Source organism: Anabrus simplex, chromosome 2 (genome assembly GCF_040414725.1).
Source record: "Anabrus simplex isolate iqAnaSimp1 chromosome 2, ASM4041472v1, whole genome shotgun sequence".
Taxonomy (NCBI): domain Eukaryota; kingdom Metazoa; phylum Arthropoda; class Insecta; order Orthoptera; family Tettigoniidae; genus Anabrus; species Anabrus simplex.
In genome coordinates, this window is record NC_090266.1 from 270673683 (window position 1) to 270694377 (window position 20695).

The 20695-nt window shown below is 37.0% G+C and overlaps 1 protein-coding gene across 1 annotated transcript in view; it reads left to right on the forward strand.

Moving 5' to 3' along the window:
• The window catches only part of Sara (Smad anchor for receptor activation), a 431539-nt gene extending 411368 nt beyond the window's left edge, over positions 1-20171 (forward strand). The window contains exon 19 of the mRNA XM_067140577.2: positions 19447-20171. Coding sequence (XP_066996678.2) covers positions 19447-19605 — 159 coding nt within the window. The 3' untranslated portion in view covers positions 19606-20171. The remainder of the gene's footprint in view (positions 1-19446) is intronic.
• The last annotated feature ends 524 nt before the right edge of the window (positions 20172-20695 follow it).

Genomic DNA, 20695 nt, shown 5'->3' on the forward strand with positions numbered 1-20695 from the left:
GGCCACTTCCTTCCCACTCCTAGCCCTTTCCTGTCCCATCGCCGCCATAAGACCTATCTGTGTCGGTGCGACGTAAAACAACTGGCAAAAAAAAAATGTATATTGATAGTCAGAAATCCTCTCTTCTCCAAGATCCATACAGGTTGTCGGTTCTTGGTCCTTCCAAGCAGCTTAGAAGACTGTATCCACTAGCTTTGAATTTTTACCTGGTTTTGGAATTGGTATCACAATTACCTCATGCCGTTAAGGCAGAAACTCTTCCTCATTCCGCATTCTATTGAGTAGGGTGAGAATATCACCGAGGTTTTGGTCACTCACAAAATAATACAATATACGCTGCCACTGTAAGCGAGCTGGTGCAGAGAGTAAGTCCCACTGCCAGTTACAATTTGTACAGAGTGAGAGACTGTTGTGCTGTTTGGACATGATACTGTATAGGCTTTTGGGCTTATGCTGTGTCAAGAAAATAAGGTGAAATTCCTAACGTTTCGCAGAGAACTGCGTCCTCAGAAGAAATCTTGACTGTCCACGAAAAAGGCTTCTTGAAAATGACTCCTTACATTTAGACGTTATAATAGAAGTGGAAATGGTACGTTCATTCGCCATAAGTACGCTGTAAGTAGGGGCCGTGAAAGCATCAATGGCAACTGTTGTGCTATTGTTGTGCTGCTGTAGTCAATACTAAAATACCTTACAATAGGGAAAGAAATTCAGTACTGAGTTATTGGTATCCTAAGAGATTAGTTAATAGGACATTGTTTAATACTGATGCTATGATAGTGTTAATGTTCCTGAGCAATCTGGGATTTTATTGGATTGGAAGTTGAAAATGTCTGTGTACAGGGTGTATCTAAATATCTGTAACATATGTCAGGAGTGGGGGTGTGGGGATCTCTGGGATCAAAACAAGGAAAAAAATGTCCCTATGAACATACACTATGCCTTACAGTGTGTTGGTACTGAGATACAGGCTTTGCACAGGGTCACAACCATACTGGCATTTTTCTCATCCGTCTGTCATTTTATTCATGGATGAGGCCACATTTAAAAGTTTATAAACTAGTATAAAAAACACACACACAGAGATAGCTGAAAATCCTCATGGTACAGTGGCTCTGATCACCAGGAGCACTTTGGGTTCAATGTGAGGGACAGTATTATCCATGATGAGCTGATTGGCCCATACATGCTGGCCCCAACAACTGAATGGACCGACTTATTTGGCCTTAAGGGACACACTGCCTACACTATTGGAGTATGTGCCCTTAGCAGTTTGCCGTGCCATTTGGTTCATTCATGATGGGCCTCCTACACACTTCAGTTTGTATTGTATGCCCATTTTGGACAATATCGAGGTCAGTGCATTGGCATCCCAGTCTACTGACTGGACTGGACTTATATCCACTGGACTTATATCATCATCATCAACAAATACATTGCAATTGGAAGATATCCCTGTGGCAATGCTTGCTTATTGTAGTATGACAACAAAGTTAAATGTGGTGTACACTTCACCAGTTGAAGATGACCTGGAAGAACGTCTCATTAACACCTGAGCAGGTGTTCAATATTCCCTTTTGAGGCTGTTCAACTACAGTTTTATTAATTGGTGGGGATATATCAGTACTTCTTAAGGTCAAGTGATATCACGATCAGAAGTGGAAGTAAGGAGCAATAGAGGAAGAGGATATGGCTTGTGGCCAGCTGCATAGTTTGTATTCATAAATTGTAAATATTGGGAACGAGAGATGCATCCTTTGCAGGAGGTACAACTGGAGAAGATATGACTGGAGTAGATTACATTGACCTTTAATTAGTATGTTAAAATATCCAGTTAATGAGTCTGTTATTGTTTCAAAGTATAGATCAAATCATGAAGATGAATTTCAGTTTGGAATGGGAAAATTTTCTATATGATTTGGAGAAATTCATTTGTTTGTAACTAACCAGTATGGAAGCCTGTGAGAGTGATTCAAATCAGTACGGTAATGTAATGGTGAAGAAAGTGAAACTGTATATAAGACATTATTTTGAATCACTTTATGCTTGAAAATAAGAGTTGAACACGTCTATTTATAATCTATGGGACCATGCTGAAGCATATTTGAATTTATATATAGGATAGTTGGGAACAGCATGAACCAGGTATATGAGCACTACAGGGTTGGTCATACTGATAAATAATGGAAACAAATAATTAGATATCTCGCACTGTTGTCATTTTAACAGCTGTTGCCAAGTTAGCCAATCATATTGCTTCGCAGCCGACTTCAGATGTGCTTTGCGAAGCGGCGTTGCTAAATCTGCACGTGGCTTAAGAGCGCCAATAGAAGAAATAAACTTTTCCAGGGGAGGGACTTGAAAAAGGACCTCCCTGCTGATAGGCTCGGCCTTAAGCAGGGCACGCTATGGTGGCATTGGCTGAAACCCATGGTGTGTTAGTGTTTGATGTTATTTCTCGCCATGGCTCTCAAGCCCAACCAAGCCATGTGCAGATTTAGCAACACCGCCTCGTAAAGCCCATTTGAATTCATCCTCAAAGCGATCTGATTGGCTAATTTCAGCAGCTGATAAAATAACAACTTGCAAGATATCAACATATTTTTTTCAAATTACCTCTCAGTATTTAAAAAAATTTATCTGTCAGTATATGCCTTTGCTGATGGGATGTAGTGTTTACAGTGCACTATGTCTTCTGGTATGGGCTTGAATAAATTTGTTACTTTCATTGACCTGTCTGTCTCATCCTTGGCTTTGACAATATGAAAGTGACCGAGGTATGAGCGATTCTGGTAATACCATTCCTTATGAAGCCAGTCCCTGTTATGAATGGTGTGAAAATATCGCTCATAGGGTCGGTTGGTGCACGCATTTCAGTGGGCTTGGCAGACTGATATGTAATAGCAACTTCTGGCTCAGTGAGGAAAACAATGGGAAACTACCTCACTCCTCATTTCCCTAGTATGCCTTTCCAGTGACACCTAGGCTATCTATGAGAGCCCCCCTGCGGGTGGGGGGGACGCACATGTAGAATACACCTGCGATATCCCCTGCCTGTCGTAAGAGGCGACTAAAAGGAGCCCAAGGGGCTCTCAGCTTGGGAGTTAGATTGGCGACAACGGGGCCCTTAGCTGAGTCTTGGCATTGCTTCCACTTACTTGTGCCAGGCTCCTCACTTTCGTCTATCCTGTCCGACCTCCCTTGGTCAACTCTTCTTTTCCGACCCCCACGGTATTAGAGCATTCAAGGCCTAGGGAGTCTTTCATTTTCACGCCCTTCGTGGCCCTTGCCTTTCTTCGCCCGTTACTTCATTTTTCGAAGTGACGAATCCCTTCTTTTTTCTTCTTCTTCTTTTCTCTCTCTCTCTCTCTCTCTCTCTACCCCCTGTCGGTGGGGGACGCAGAAGGAAAATACACCCACGGTATCCCCTGCCTGTCGTGAGAGGCAAATAAAAGGGGCGACCAAGGGATGTTTGCCTTAGAACCATGAAACTACTTTTGATTAGTACCATCATACGGAGAACACCATGGGTTGCCTTTACTTGCGAGTAGTACCACTATATTAGGTACGAAATAGGTTTGTGCTTAGTAGCAGCAGAGGGTGTGGACTGTGGGTTTCCAGTACCCATGAGTCGTACCCATGTGAGCAACACCACGGGTCTGGGCATTGCCTGTGATTAGTACCACTATATGAGCGACACCGCAGGTCTGCGTTGCCTGTGATTAGTATCCACTATGTGAGGAACACCACGGGAATACCGGCGCCCGTGATTTGTACACCTAGGTGAGGAACCTGATCGATTTGTGTTGACTATGAGTGGCGCCATTGTGTGAGAAACACCATAGGTCTGCGTTACTTGTACGACGTACAATACTTGTGAGTAGTACCATCATGTGTGGAACACCGTAAGTCTTCGCTCCTTTTGATTAGTACCCCAACATGACATATACCATGGTTTTACTTTACTAGTGATAAGTACCATTCTGAGGGACCTTTGACCTGGATTTTGGACCCCTTTAGACATCAAGCATCCTAGATTCATGATTGTGCTTTAGAAGTGGTCCCCTAGTCAGTAATACTATTATTTATGTTAGTTTGTTGAGTCGGATCCACTGATTGTTTTAAATTCATGTCCATCCATTCATTCTTCATGAAACTTTTTCTTTGGTCAGTGGATGATTTTGAACTTTTACCTTGTCATTTCATTTCGTACCATTAGGGACCGATGACTTTGATGTTAGGCCTCTTTAAACAACAAGCATCATCATCATCATCATCATCATGATATCTATGACAGTTGTTAGTGGAGCTGTAGAGGATCAAACCAGCCTTTGGACTGAATACCCAATATACCTCTCAGTATGACCAACGATCTAATGCTCATATACTCGGTTCTTGTTGTTTCCGACCACCTTGTATATGTGTATATTTTGTGACACCGAGCCTGAAATTTTTAAAAAGTCAATGATTTTGATCATGAGGTCTTTGGAACATTGTGCTTCCACTGACACAGTAACATCTGCAAATAATCTGTCTTAGTTTTTCTAAAAGTAAAGCTGTAGTATGGCTAAATTTAGCCTTATTCTGCGCCTGTGATGCTCCCTTATCACCGCTTCTGGTTGTGACATCACTTGAGATTGAGAATTACTAATACAGCACCACCTATTGATAAGGCTCTTTTCAGTTTAAGTGCAATCTGTAATTCGCACTCTGTAAATGGCACATTATAGGAATGTGAAGCACTAGAAGCAGAAGAGAGATGGTGAGTCTCTGCTTCACATTGAACTGTTCTTACTTTTTTTTTTAACTGTAAGTGTAATTATTGATCTCTTTTGTTTACCAACAGTAGCTGTAAAAGCCAATGTGTGTATGTGCATTGTTTATTTTTTCCTTAAATATAATAATACATAACTGTAAGTGTAAATGATCTCTTTTACTTACCTATAAATGCCTATGTATATTGTTTTTGAATTTATTTTCTAGTTAAGTAAAATTGTATTTTAAAATCCCTTAACTTGCTTCTTCTCTTAATTATTATACCTGGACACCTCAAGCTTTTCCTAGCAGTATGCCTAATGACATAATAATAAAATTATAATATCATAATTAAAATAATAAAATTGTGGAAGTTTTATTAAACAAAGTGATGAATAATTATTTGGTCGTCACTATTACTAAATCATACCCAGCCCTGAAGATTGTCTTCATGGTTTCCCATTTTCACATCAGGCATGTACCTTAATTAAGGTCAGGGTCACTTCCTTCCCTGCCTTAGCTCTGTCCTATACCATCTTCACTATAAGACCTGTCTGTGTAAGTGTGATATTAAGCTCATAGCAAAATAAAACATAAAGTTATTGTTATAGTCTTCCCTGTTACTTGTTTGTAGAGGATGCATGCATTGAAAATGGTTGTGCCAAACATCAGCTTGACCAATTTTCTTGTAGTTTTCTTAGCCGGGAAGCTTAACTACTCATTTGATATGACAAGTCTGTGTGGCCTTTACCATGATAGTAGTGAATGTTTCTGTGGTTGAGCTGGCTGTGATTTGTAAACGTTGCTTCATCTGTAAACAAGATACATGACAACTCCAGTGGGTCATGTCTTAATACCCATTCACAAAAACTGACATGATTCTGAAAATCATTTCCATTTAGTTCTTGATGGAGAGAAACATTATATGGGTGGAAGCTATATAACTGTATAGAATACGTAGTACACCTTCCTGACTAATGCCACTTCCCCTCATGATAGCCTGGGAGCTAATCTGGTATCTACAGCAACAGCTGCTAGAACATTAACAAACCTTTTCCTCCAGTCACTCGTTTGTTTCGGGAATGTTCTCAAGGCGTTACACTTCAAGGTTTCATGTAAATGTTTTACAAGCAGGAGTTTAGGTGGGTGAAGTCTATCAGGATATCTCTCAGCGTACACTTTCCATAGAAGCACAGCTTTATTTTTATGTTCACTATTCCTTCTATGCAATACAAGAAAGTACCTACTAGGAAGTCGTAATGTAACCCATATTAGGACACAAAATGTAAGCATTAATATGCACACTGGTACAGACAAGGGAGCCACATATGGCCTATAGTGGCCGGTCAACTCGAGGAGGCAGCAGTCTGAGTTGGAAATGGCGATATTACATTCACTATTTGCCCTAGGATCCTGCAGCAAAAGCCATTGTGATTCTAATTGTCTGTACTCCTATCTGCTTTGTGTTAATAAGCATTGTTCAGTTTAGAAAACAAACTTGGTTCTTGAAAACCACTTTCCAAACATTATTACAGTCACCATATGGGCTACATTTGTGAGACCCTATATGTACTTCCACTTTGTGAAAACTGCGCATTGATTGCCCATCTCATTTCAGTGAAAGTTGTGTACATACGCATTACAGATATTTTTAAACTAATTGACAGAGCGAGACTAATAGACAATGAAGACCTAAAAGTGCAACATTACATATCTTCATTGAAGTTACAACAAGAATATTAAGTAATTTAGCACAATATGACAAATGAAATTTAGTCTTTACCACCATAGGAAAACAACCCCACATTTCAGTACAAGGGAGTTCTTCATAAAACACTGGTGTGCAACGAATGCAGACTGCTCATTATATGACGATGTACCAAAATAACAAACAGATGCCTTTTGTAGCCACAAAACTTTTCTGCACTGCAACTGTGTTTGCAATTACAGATTCAATTCTGGAAGTGAATTACACAATTTGCATTGCATTCATCGTAACATGTAATAAGTAAATATGTAACATTGTTCCACTGCCTCATTGGGATGTGCTAATGCTGGCTTACTAACATTCCTTGAGCTTATGTATTGTACCAGGAAGGCCTAGGTCCTGGCACATATAAATAAAAAACTTTATTTGCAGCATACAATTCCACTCCGATACGTGAGCAGCTGTGTGAAACAATGTTCTAGTACCTACCACAGTTCACGAGCAAGTCAAGCAAGGTCAAGTGACATCACCGCCGCTTACAGCTTACTTCCCCTACAGATATTTCTAGACATTATTTCATTAACTTTTTAACACCTGGACCGATTAAAATGAGACCAATGCTAAATTATAGCTAACATTATGGAAGTAATGCCCTGCAAATTTCAAGTCAATCCATCCAGTAGTTTTCGAAATGTAACAATTTAAAGTTTGGGAAGAATGAACACCCCCTTCTTCAGCTGATTCATAGCGCCTCCCACCTGGCATGTATATATATGCCACTGGGCCAAGGCCAGGGAGAGAGAGCAGTCTGACCCATGTGGCGGGTACAGTCTGTCAGTGCAGTCTCGTCAGTGAAGAAAGTATGCTCCGTCGCGATTCGCGGGGACGTGGTTATGGCCACGATCGAACACCGTTGAACTAGTACCGTACGTGAAGTTCCAATACGCCGCGATGACGGTAAAATTCTAGACGTTTCCGTAATATAACATTTGTGAAATTATTAACTGAATAAGACCATAATTTGGAGTGAAAATTCAAGTATCTGATATTTTATGGACTGGTACACTTCACTAATTTCGTGTAATTGTGAACCATGATGATATCTTAAATTATCGTGTGTGGCAAAACGGAAATCATAATTTACGACAATTTTAATCATTCTAGGACATATTCTTTTAAGACAGTATAACAGTGAACTGTGTGTAACATTATTTTCTTAACATTTGTTCCATAGCAGGACAAGACTGCTATTTTTCCCAGTGAACTTTCTCAATCTTTCGATCAACACTATAATAAACTCAGAAAACATTAAGAACTTTTTATGGTTATATTAAATAATTCAGACTAGTGTTACATAAACACGACCATAAAATCACCTTAATCTGCCAACAACAATTGTTCAGAGACTGTGATAAAAACTATTGCAAATTACATTTTCAAGTGTTTGAACTGTGCTTATTACTTCGCAATCATAATTTGTCGTAATCAGTGACGATTATGAACTGTGTTTTGTGCCACAAGGACTGTAAATATTAATTTAATATCGTAAAATTAGAACTGTGTATCACGACAGTGAGTGGTAATAATTTCCGTGATTACTGAATTGCACAGTGCCAATTGAACTTTCCGTGTGCTAATATCACCTCCAAGAGTGACGGAAACCTTGGCGAAATACTACATCCTGCTACATCGAACATCATTCCTTCATCTATGGTACCCATCGAGGGACGTCAACATGGTCTCTTCACGGAACATCGCCGAGTTTGAGTCTTCTTCCGCACTCCGCGGAATGTTCCAGACACCGAGTCTCCAACTTCAGCAGTCGTAAGCAGATATTTCTGTTCTGAAAGAGTAATTATAAACTGACCGTCTTTTACTAAACAGTTAATTCAATACAGTGATATTATCAGTGCTTCATGTGAATAGTATTCCATAATTTTCTCGTCGTATCAAAGAGGTTCACATTCTGTGATAAATTTATTACAAAGTTAATAAGTAATTCAAATTCACGTTACCTAGATAGACTTTAGGGTTTTCAAGTGCTTTATTATCATTTCTTACAATCCAAACAAACTGAGATACACTCAACAAGAGTTTAAATATTTTACTCAATTTTTTTTAATGATAAATGTGTGTGTTCATTTTGTGTGATTTTAAACTTAGAAAGACTCTAGGTGCAAAATTGATATCTTATGTTTTCACGAGATTTGGGAAGACTGTAGGACATTAATGTCCCATGAAGGAGTGATATTTATTTTCAAACTGACTTCAAGAAGGTCACGATATAAATCTTTGATTTTGACAAATATTGATGATAGATTTTTGAGTTCTGCAGTAAGATTGCAGGGTGATCTATCTTTTTATATTATTAATAAATTTTATAGAAAAGATATAACCATCTATTATTCACCCTGCAATTCTATCCTTCTCTGTATCGGCTCCAAAAACACCGAACACTACCTGAGATCCTTCTCATGCCCAAAACCCACTATCATTTCCTGGTACAGTATTCTTAGTTGGTATTTTTGAACTTTCTCCTTACATTGCACTTCCACCTTGCAACATTTCTTTTTCTTTTCCTGCCTCTATTAACTGTCTTTTTGTGCAGATGGCGACAGACAATCTGAATTTCATTTTGGTTCCGTATTAATGCTTATTTATTTAATTTGTTTGTTTGTTTGTTTGTTTGTTTGTTTGTTTGTTTGTTTGTTTGTTTGTTTATTCGTTTATTTATTTGATATGAAGGTACGCAGGCTGAGCCCAATTACGTTCCTTCATGACATATGGGATTTAAACTTTAAATACATCAAACAAAAAATAACAATAGTAACAATGATAGCAAGAAGAAGGAAAAGAAAAGACTAATAAGCAGAACACAATTTATAATAATTATTACAAATGAAAAACATAATATAGGCCCTACATCAGCCATAGAAAATTACTGAACAAATTAGAAAAAGGAACACAAACAAAAAGAAACTTATGAGTCCCTAGCATTCCAGCAAAAAGGAATTTAATAATGATTATGATGTAGCAAAAATATCCTCTATTTGCTTATTGAACAACCTAGCACCAAACAAATAAATCAACTTGTGTACTAGTTGAATTATAAACCGATAATATTTTAACTGGTCGTGAAGTTACTTGTGGTGCATGAAGTGGGATGAAGGTAAGTAATTCTTGACAGTCAATTTTTCCATTCAAAATTTTTCACAATATCTGTAACGAAATTAATGTTCTTCTGTCTTCCAAAGACATGAAATTGAACAAATTTCTTAAATACTGGGTTGAATTGTCAAATGGACAAAATACATTGAAAGTTTTATATTACAAATATCTTAGAAATTTATTTTGTACAGTCTCATTGTGACGTGTTTGGTCCTTATAAAGGGGGTCCCAGATTACCGATAAATATTCTAACTTGCTTCGTATTGAACTTCTATACAACTTAACAGTTGCTTCCGATTGAGTAAATAATTTGGAATTTCTAATAATAAAACCAAGCATCTTGTTAAATAGACTCATTACTTTTGCAATATGGCTGTTAAAAGTTAATTTTTCGTTGCCATAAGACCTATCTGTGTCGGTGCGACGTAAAGCCACTAGCAAAAAAAAGTTAATTTGCTGTCGAAAATAATTCCTAAATCATTAATAGACGTTACAATTTCAAGTGTTGTTTCACCAGTATATGTCAAATTTATATATTCCTTTTTCCTGGTAAATACCAGAACTTTACATTTCTTAACATTTAGGAATAATTTATTGCTACCACACTATAATATAATATTATTGATATCCTGTTGCAAATCATTCACGTAACTGCATTTATATATGGTCTTATATCACTTTACGTCGTCAGCAAGCAACAAACAATCAGAGGAACGAATCATCCCAGGCAAATCATTAGACCATAACTAGAAACAGAAGAGGCCCAAGATTGGACCCTTGTGGCACACCAGAAGAACTAACAAAATTATGTGAAATTTCATTTTTGAAACAAACAGATTGCTGCCTGTATTTTAAATAGGAAGTTAATAGTTGAAGTAACTGTTTAGAAACTCCAAACTGAGGCAGCTTTGTCAAAAGAATTTTATGGTCCTCCTTATCAACGGCCTTTTCTAGATCCATGTATATTACATCGGTTCTTCTATTTGTGTCTAATTCATTGTAAATGTTTTGAGTAAAACCCAATAAGTTAGTAATGACAGATCTGCTAGGCATAAAGCCTTGCTAACATTGTGATAGCTCTACCTTAATATGGTTGTAAGTCCTAGAATACAGTATGTGCTCATATACCTTTGCTATAGCATTAATTACTGAAACAGGGCAATAGTTTGCTATCATCTCCAAGTTCTCTCCTTTTAGGATTGGAGTAATTTTTGCCATTTTCCACTTTTCTGGGAAGCAGGATGTCTTTAAAGAAAGATCGAACATGGAGGTTAATTGAGCAACCAATATGTCAGCACAGCCCTTGATTATGTATGGTGGAATGCCATCAGGTCCGCTGGATTTCTTAGGTCTTAACTTCTTATTAATAACCTTTCTTACTTCATCTACCGTTATGAGAGTGATTTTCAATTTATTGACCCTGGGAAGAACAGAAACTTCATTCAAAGGGAGATGTTCCATGTTATAAGTAAAATCCTTGTTGACATGTATGTATGTTGGTTATTCAGCCCGAAGGCTGGTTTGATCCTCTGCAACTCCACCAACAGCTGTCATAAATAGCCTAGGCATCACTGAAGAGGCGTACTAGGGAAATGAGGAGTGAGGTAGTTTTCCGTTGCTTTCCTCACCGAGCCAGCCGTTGGTAATACATATCAGTCTGCCAAGCCCACTGAAATGCATGCACCAACCGACCCTATGAGCGATATTTTCACACCATTCATAACAGGGACTGGCTGCATAAGGAATGGTATTACTAGCATCACTCATACCTCAGTCACTTTCATATTGTCAAAGCCAAGGATGAGACTGAGGCAGGTCAATGAAAGTAACAAATTTGATATAGCCCATACCAGAAGACATAGTGCACTGTAAACACTACATCTCGCCAGCAAAGGCATCGTGTTGACATACACCGATGAAAAATACTCGGCAAACCAGTCTGCGATGTTTCCAGGTTTATAACAATTTTCATTCAGTAGAAATGAGTTGTCACATGAACGTGATTCCCGCTTACTTTTAACATACGTCCAAAACTGACTAATAATATTCTTAACTCCATTTTCTAAATTATAAATATAAACAGCATAAGAACCACATATAATTTCATTTTCAGTTCTGACCGAATCTGTCTAAATCTCTTATCGTAATATTTCAAAAATTACTGCTGATGGCTACTATGCTGCTTTAATGATATGCTAAACATAGCTTGAATCACTGTTTTTGTAGTTTGTGTGCATCAGTTTTACAAACACAATTCTGGTGGGTTGGTAAGTCCCATGAGCAGGCTGCAGTTTCTGATTGACTTACACAGGATGCCTGTGACACCATAGCAACAGAAAAGAATTTCCAGATCCGGTGTGGGATTGTCTCGGAACCATAGTGAGAGCATGAGGAAGTTTTTGGGAGATAAGTAGGTAAAGAAGACCCATCGTAACTAATGGATCTGTGTGCTCCTTTACCCAAGAATACTAACATTATTCGCTAGCTGCACATTACTAACATACTTAAAATTTACGTGCATGTGCATAGCTATGCTAAAACAATAAGCAAACTCCACATTGTTGCAAGAAGTAATATTTTATTTAAGAATGTTTAAATTTCATATAACTGATGTGTTTACAGTCCCTTACTTTTCTACCGTAATAAATAATGTTTGACATCATAGTCAAACTTTCTTTGCTCAACATTAAATTTATAACTCAAAACTCGCTACTGTACAAACACTTCCTGAGATGGAGCATGTGATTTAAAACTTCCAATAAATTCATGATAGAATGATGTCCTTAGAAACGTTACACCTTACTGCAGAGGCAGCAGTATTTCCTCTTCCCCGTCTGTTGTTCAACTGTTGCGGTGGCTCGTTCCTGGCACATAAAAGAACTCCTGCGAGACCAAATTCTGGTACCTTGGCGTCTCCGAAAACTGTACAAGTAGTTAGTGGGACGTAAAGCAAATAATAATATTATTATTATTATTATTATTATTATTATTATTATTATTATTATTATTATTATTATTATTATTATTATTATTATTATTATTCATGGTGTGGGTTACTGTAGTCAACATCCTAGTTCGTGAACCATAGGCAACAGCTAAGTGGCCTAGTAAGTGGTCCTGAAAGTCGGGATACCAGTTGCTATGGAATGGGAGGAGGCATCTCAGAATATTAGGAGCATTATGAACACTGTCCTTGGAAAAACGTTTTCTGGTGCTCCCCACAGACTGGCTTACCACATTTGCAGCAGTAGATCGTAGTCATGCATCTCTTCTTGTAACTGGTTCTGTTGTCTTTCCTGTGCCCCATGCATTTTTTGGTTTCAAATTTCTTGCCTTTGGTTCCTTGGATGTCAATTTATGTTAATTAATGTAATTAAAGTTTGTAAGTAGAAGTATCAATAAATCATGCACCTTTCATATATCAGCATAAGAATAATATTTGTATATACAGAAGCAGTTTTCAGTTATATTCCTCTATGAATATTAATGCTTCCTTAAAGTATGGTGAAAGAAATATGAAATGATTCCATTAAAATGACCAACAGGATTTCTTGTCGCTAATAGTCATCATGACCAATTGTGACTGTGGACCTTGTAAATTAATCTAATTCTATGCAGTAAATTTCAGATAATGTCTTCAGCTAAGCTTAAGTTGTGAACATGGGAATATTTTGCAGAGGTGCCGCTCAGCAAAATACATTGTGTTATTTGCTCAAAGGAATGGAAATATTATGCCTCTTTAAAGCACATAATATTATGCATGCCAAATCATCTCACCGGACTCCTGTTCATTCTGCATTGCATCATCTATTTTCTTAGGTGTTCCATTGAACAACATATGTGAATTACTCAGGTACTTTCACACTGCTTTTTAACTAGGTGACTATGATTTATTCAGTTAACCCTTCAAGTTTGGTTGAAAATAGAATTTCATATGGGGGAATGCTAGAGCAGATAGTATTGGTATGTATACAGTCTTATGAAATCAGTTGTGTGAACTTGCAAGAGTTTCTAACAGTACAGATTTAATTACAGTATTTAATTTATCTATTTGCTCAAAGGAACTGAAATTCGATAGCAAAAATACCTCTGGAATGGTTCATTTAATTTTAAGTGTTCAGTGCCAGCTCATGGTAGAGTAACAGTGGGGTTCGAGTATTGCTCTTTATACAGTTATTAGGCTAGGGCCCGGATTTTTAGGTTTTAACCTATTTTTTCCCTTGCTATTTAATTCACAAATTTCGATATATTTGTTCGTTTCACACTTCCTGGAGCAGAATATGTGAATTTCATTGCACCTAAAAAAACCTAAATGAGGGATTGACACCTAAAATAACCTAAATAGCTGTTTCACCTTCTTCAAATAAAGAATGTTATCTTCCCTGCAGTGTAAAATTATTCCCAGCTCAATTACAAGCAGTAGGATGGAGATAGTTCATGTTACTACCGTTAAATGCAGCACATCCCATGCTTCCCACTACATATGTGACATCTGGTGGCTTCTTGATGCATCTGATAGAAGGTCAGGAGGAACGTAAACAGTTTCGCTTCCAGTCATCCATAGAGAGTACAGCCGGCAGAGTGTGTGGTGACTGGTTCCTGCAGTATTTTCTAACCGTAATTGCTGTATAGCGAAACAATGCCTAAATCGCACTTATTGAGAAAATGGATTGCTACAGATGGACACTTCACTACAGACTGTAGTCTTCTGTCAGGCATGCTCCAAAGAAGTAAGTTTCCCGTAACTTATCTAAAACCTGCATTGCAATACCCTAGCTCGCTTACTGAAGAGTACTTAGGATTTGGATTCTTCATTTCAGGTTAAATGTGAACAGAAATCCCATCTTGAGCAGCACAAATCTGCAGCGACTCACATAGCTAGCATAGCGAGGAGAAATAAGTCCAGCAACAACAGTAAGCAAACGTTTATTTTTTCCACAGTTGGCAAGCCTGAAGATAACAGTGTTGGTGTCTGCAAACGTCCCATGGAACGTGCTAAGTAATCTGACCATGAAAAACATTCTTAGGAGACATCAACGGCCGCAGTATACCTAATGAATCCACTTTAAGGAAGAATTATTTGCATCCTGTTTACCAGAAGACATTAGATGAAATAAGAGAAGATATAGGCGATCACTATATTTGGTGTTCTGTCGATGAAACATTGTGAATGTGGTAGTAGGTAAGCTGGATCAAAATGAACCAGGTAACGCTCATCTAATTTTGTGAAAAGAAATACAACAAACTAACAACAGCACAATAGCCTGCGCTGTGAGGGATGCTTTACGCATATTGTGGCCAGCAGAGAATCAAGATAGTAAGTTCCTTTTGTTAGTGACAGACTGTGCTGCTTACATGTTGAAGGCAGGGCAGGTTCTACATTCCTTCTACCCGAGCATGCTACACGTTACGTGCTTGGCCCACGGCCTGCACCGCCTTGCGGAAGAGATTAGAAGCAACTACAGTGACATCAACAGCGTGGTTTCTTCAGTCAAGAAAGTTTTCCTCAAAGCCCAAAGACGTATACAGTTGTTCAAAGAGAAACTACCAACAACACCTCTTCCACCTGAGCCGATACTTACCCGCTGGAGAACTTGATTGTCTGCTGCTATTTACTATGCTGAGCACCTAGAAGGAATTAAAAATGTTGTCAATGACTTGGATGAAACAGAAGCAAAGGCCAAGAAATCTCTCGAGTGCCCGACCCTCTTCGCTTCCCTAGCATATATTAAGACACATTTTTGTTTTATACCAGAAGCTATTCTCCAGTTGAAAGGTGCAACCTTGCCACTCAAAGATTCCCTGGATATCATTGGCAGTGTTTCCAGAAGAGAAATACCTGGGCCATTGGGAGTGGCATGTTCTTCGAAGCTGCAGAAGATTCTTCAACGGTTTTGAAGATATGAAAGTCATCAATTCAGTATTGCAGGGAGAAAACTATTCAGGAAAATTACCCGTACAACTTAATGCATTAGCATCTATGTACTACGCTCCAATGACATCATGTTCCGTTGAAAGAACTTTTTCATCATATAAGAATGTGTTACGTGACAACAGGAAAACATTTACGCCAGACAATTTGGGTATGTACGTTGTTATTTACTGCAATGCCAAAAAATAACTTACAAAGGAAACAGTACAGTGTATTCTCTGTGTATTTTTATGAATATGACAATGTAAACTTTTGTGAAATAAGTACATAAATAAATTTTACAGAACTACCAAAACCAAAAATTATTGCTGCCTGGAGGCAAAACCTAAAATAACCTATTTTAAGAATACAAAAAAACCTAAAGTGAAGGTTTATGCCACCTAAAAATCCGGGCCCTAGTTATTACACTACCAGGGGAGTCGCTGAACCACCCTCTAGTGCTGCAACATCTTGTGATGGCTCTTCTTTATGGTAATTGTATGGTGCCAATGTTGCAGAAAAAAGTTATAACCATAATACCACAGCTCATGCTAGGTTAGAAGTATAGCTTAGAGAATCATAAATTCATCAAACAGTCTTTGAGAATACTTGCATTGCAATAAGACCCAGTATCCAATGCCGAGTGTTTTAGCGAGGAAATATCTTTGCATACCTACCTACATCCTCATTTCCAGGTGAAAGAATATTATCCGAGACTGGTTTGCTACTCAGTAACCACAGAAATAATTTGCAGGGAAAAATTGTTGAAATATTTTTCAGTAGTAAGAATTACGAACATATGAGAATATATGTGTGATCTGAATAACAACAAAGAATATGAACAATCTGGAATTCAGTATATATTAACTCGTATGTTTCAGCCCACATCAAACTATTCATTCCCACTATTTTCCACAGACTCTTCCTACAGCTTTGGCCAAACTATATACTTAAGCAGTTTTTAACAAATAGTGTAAATTTCCCAAGAAAAGCCTACAGTATTTCAAAATCTCCCACTGCATCAGGTGCTGAAATATCACATTAACACATTCAGTGTTACCAGCTTTCTGAAATTCATATTCAACACACTTCAAGATTGTGTTCTAACAATATATATATATATATATATATCATAAATAAACTGTAAATACCTGTAAATATCCCATGATATACTTCTTGGTAAAGTGGGTTGTAATGTTTTGTAAATATTAAAAAAAATATGCGTAATTAATTTTTTGTTACCAATTACTGGCTTTCATCTTAGCGGGTTACATATTATAATGTACTGTGGTTATGTTCTGTTTACTCTGAAAACTGTATTTCGGAGTATGATCCGATTACCCAGATTCCAGTGTGTTTGATGTTTTCGTAATGGTAGTTTAGAATTTGGCCCAGTCCTAGAAAGTGTTTGCCACCTTTTTTAATGATTCTTTTAAAAAATGATATTGCTTGTGTGTTGATCTTATTTAAATGTTATGTCTAATTATTGTTTCATCACATGTGAGGCTATTGGGATCAAAAGGAGCAATCTTCACCTTCCTCTATTTTACAGTAGGAGTAAATTTTTATCTAATGCATTTATGTTCACTCTGCCTGAATGGTTTTTGTTTAAAGCAAATGGGTTGTATTTAAATAATCAAAGAAAACCAAGCATATGATTAATAGTTGATTTGATATTTTTATTTTTATTTTAGAGATTGTCTTTTTTGATACAGACTGAACAATTTTTGTGCATGTCGTTCTTTTTGATATCAATATGCATGGAGATTGCTCTTTCTGATAATAACATACTAGAATTGTGATACCTACACTCCTTATTTTAGTATAAATGCCATTATAATTTTATTTATATCCTTTACACTAAACTAAAAATCAAGAATGGCACTATATGGTACATTTATTTAATATTGTTACAAAAGTGATGGATAATATTTATGTTTAGAACATCAACAATAAAATGGAGTTTGATACTAATAAATGCTTAAGTATAACAATTTCTAGGAAGAACACTGAAATTTCTTTAAATTATAAAATTAATAATTTAACCCTTCAGAAGACAAACACAGTAAAGGGTCTAGGGCTCATAATGCTCAGTACAATGTCTTTCAAAACACATATTGAAAAGGTCGTTAATGAAGGATACAAGTCTGTAGGTTTCATAATAAGAAACTAAAGAGCTGAAACATACATACTTTGACCATACTTTATAATACATTTGTTCGATGCAAACTTGAATATGAATGCATTGTGTGGAGTCCGTGTTACCAATCCTACAAAAATTACATTGAAAAGGTTCAGAAGAATTTTCTTAGAATTGTCTACTATAAAAGTCATAACATTTTGGCTCCAAAGGAAAGAGTATCTTATAAGGACTTACTCCAGGAATTTAAATTCTCCACTCTTATTGATCAAACAGACGTTAATCGGCAAGTATTTCTGTATAAAATAATAAATGGTATAATAGATGACAGCGATTTAATTGCTAGGGTGAACTTCTGTGTAAAGTTAACTAATTTGAGGACATGGCAACCATTCTACTATGGACGTTCCAAGTCAGTCAAAGAAATACGTCATTGGTTAGAATATGTGAACAGTTTAGTCAAATAGCCTTGAACGTTAATAATATTGATTCTGCAATGTCATTTTTGTGAATTTCTGTTTCACATTGGTTTACACATTTATGATTCTTGAAGTTTCTTTATGGTTAGTATTAAGCTGCCATTACTAAATATTCCCAGTACTGTACATCACTTCATTGTAAATTTTGTCTTATGAATAGAATATCTCTTATTACGGTAGTTCGTCTCACTGATAATATTAAATAATGCACTTATTTTAACTTAAAAACTATATACTGTACATCACCTCATTGTAGATTTTGTCTTATTGGTAGAGTATCTCCCATTAATGTAGTTCTTTTTCACTGATAATAATAATAATAATAATAATTTCGTGTGGCTATTTCTAGCCGGGTGCAGCCCTTGTAAGGCAGACCCTCCGATGAGGGTGGGCGGCATCTGCCATGTGTAGGTAACTGCGTGTTATTGAGGTGGAGGATAGTGTTATGAGTGGTGTGTGAGTTGCAGGGATGTTGGGGACAGCACAAACACCCAGCCCCCGGGCCATTGGAATTAACCAATGAAGGTTAAAATCCCCGACCTGGCCGGGAATCGAACCCGGGACCCTCTGAACCGAAGGCCAGTACGCTGACCATTCAGCCAACAAGTCGGACTTTTCACTGATAATATTAATTAATGCACTTATTATAATTTAAAAGCTATATTCTATACATCACTGTAAATCATGTTGTATGAGCAGAGTATTTCCTATTACTGGTAGCTCTTTTTTCACTGATAATATTAATTAATTCACTTAATATAATTTAAAAACAAATTATGGTTGTACACGAAGCTGCTCCGTTTGTCAACGAGACAGACTCATTTTGTTTATTTTGTTTTGTTCTGTTCTCTTTTATTTTATTTTTCTTCAATCTTCTTAAACTTTTTATGTTGTTTTTTAAATCTTCTCTGTATGTACTATGTACTGCCTTTTGTAATTGGTGGCAACCTCTGTAAAAGGCAATGCTTAAATAACTAACTAGACGGAAAAAACAGAAGGCACGACAACAACGTGAAACACATTAGTCTTTAGATTTACACACATTCAGATTACCAATACATTCATTACAGCTTTTGACCTGGTCTGGTTACAGGATACAATAAAATGTAAAAATAGTGTATTCAGTAATTAACAAATGACTTTATCCAGAAAGCAGTAAAACAAAAGGAGGAGCAATTTGTAAACTGAGGATAACTGTTGTAATGAAATGCCCTGTAAGCTCTATCATTATGAATACATTTTTATCTATGCTATCTGTACTTAAAACTCTTTGTTACTGTTCAAGGTTGGCTATGAAGCTGGTAGTCGAGGTGAGAAACTGCCACCCATATACATGAAAAGTCTCGACAATGAACTAGTTCCTGTGCTTCACAAAGCAGCTTCTATGGCTCCAGAAAGTCCTCCAGTATTGTTGGAGCTTATTTTCCATGTGCTGCTGCAGTGAGATGGAATTCAATGATTGTTAATAGACTTCTAGCCATCGTTATATGTGTATATAGTGTTTTTAATGGAATACAGTTGATATTGACCATAACTGTTCCATATGTCAAATAGAACTGTAAATTGAATGATTAATAAATATTGTGTCTAATTTGTTTAGAAAGAAAACTTTTGACTTCAGGGAAATATTTTCTACTGAAGTGGAGATTAATGTACAGATAAGTTTTTAACTTTTGTCGAGATCTGTATGTCCATGTACAAATCCATTTGGTATTTAACAATGTTTGTTTGTTTGTATTTTGTTTAGCACCATATTTGTAACTAATGTAAACAGGGTGTGAACAGTGGCAAAGTAAATTTATTTCCAAGTACAACCACGTTAGCTTTGCATGTTAAACTGTTCCCCTAGTGTATATTATTTTTATGTGATTTTTCCCTTCTTTCTTCTGATGCTGTCAGATGATTACAATTATATTTTATTCACACATGCAGTATATATGAAGTTACATTTTCTTTAACATTTTCTTTCTTGTATGCTTTATATCTTCTTGAAACATACTGAAGTAAACATTTCCACCGGGCGAGTTGGCCGTGCGTGTAGAGGCGCGCGGCTGTGAGCTTGCATCCGGGAGATAGTAGGTTCGAATCCCACTATCGGCAGCCCTGAAAATGGTTTTCCGTGGTTTCCCATTTTCACACCAGGCAAATGCTGGGGCTGTACCTTAATTAAGGCCACGGCCGCTTCCTTCCAACTCCTAGGCCTTTCCTATCCCATCGTCGCCATAAGACCTATCTGTGTCGGTGCGACGTAAAGCCCCTAGCAAAAAAAAAAAAAAAACATTTCCAAGAGGACAACTCCATTTGCTGTACTTCCTCTACTTGAATGTGTGAACTTAACCTGCTGTTAAAAGACTATGAGCCTTTATGGTTCCAGTACAATACAGGTTAAAGTCAAATTATTTGCATAAGAACTGAATCTTGTCTTATACTACACTAGCCTATTCTCATGTTTTCTCCTGTTCATAAATGAAAATAATATGCAGTTATTATTTTATGCATTTTGCACATCTTTGTTGCATTTATTCAATTTATTT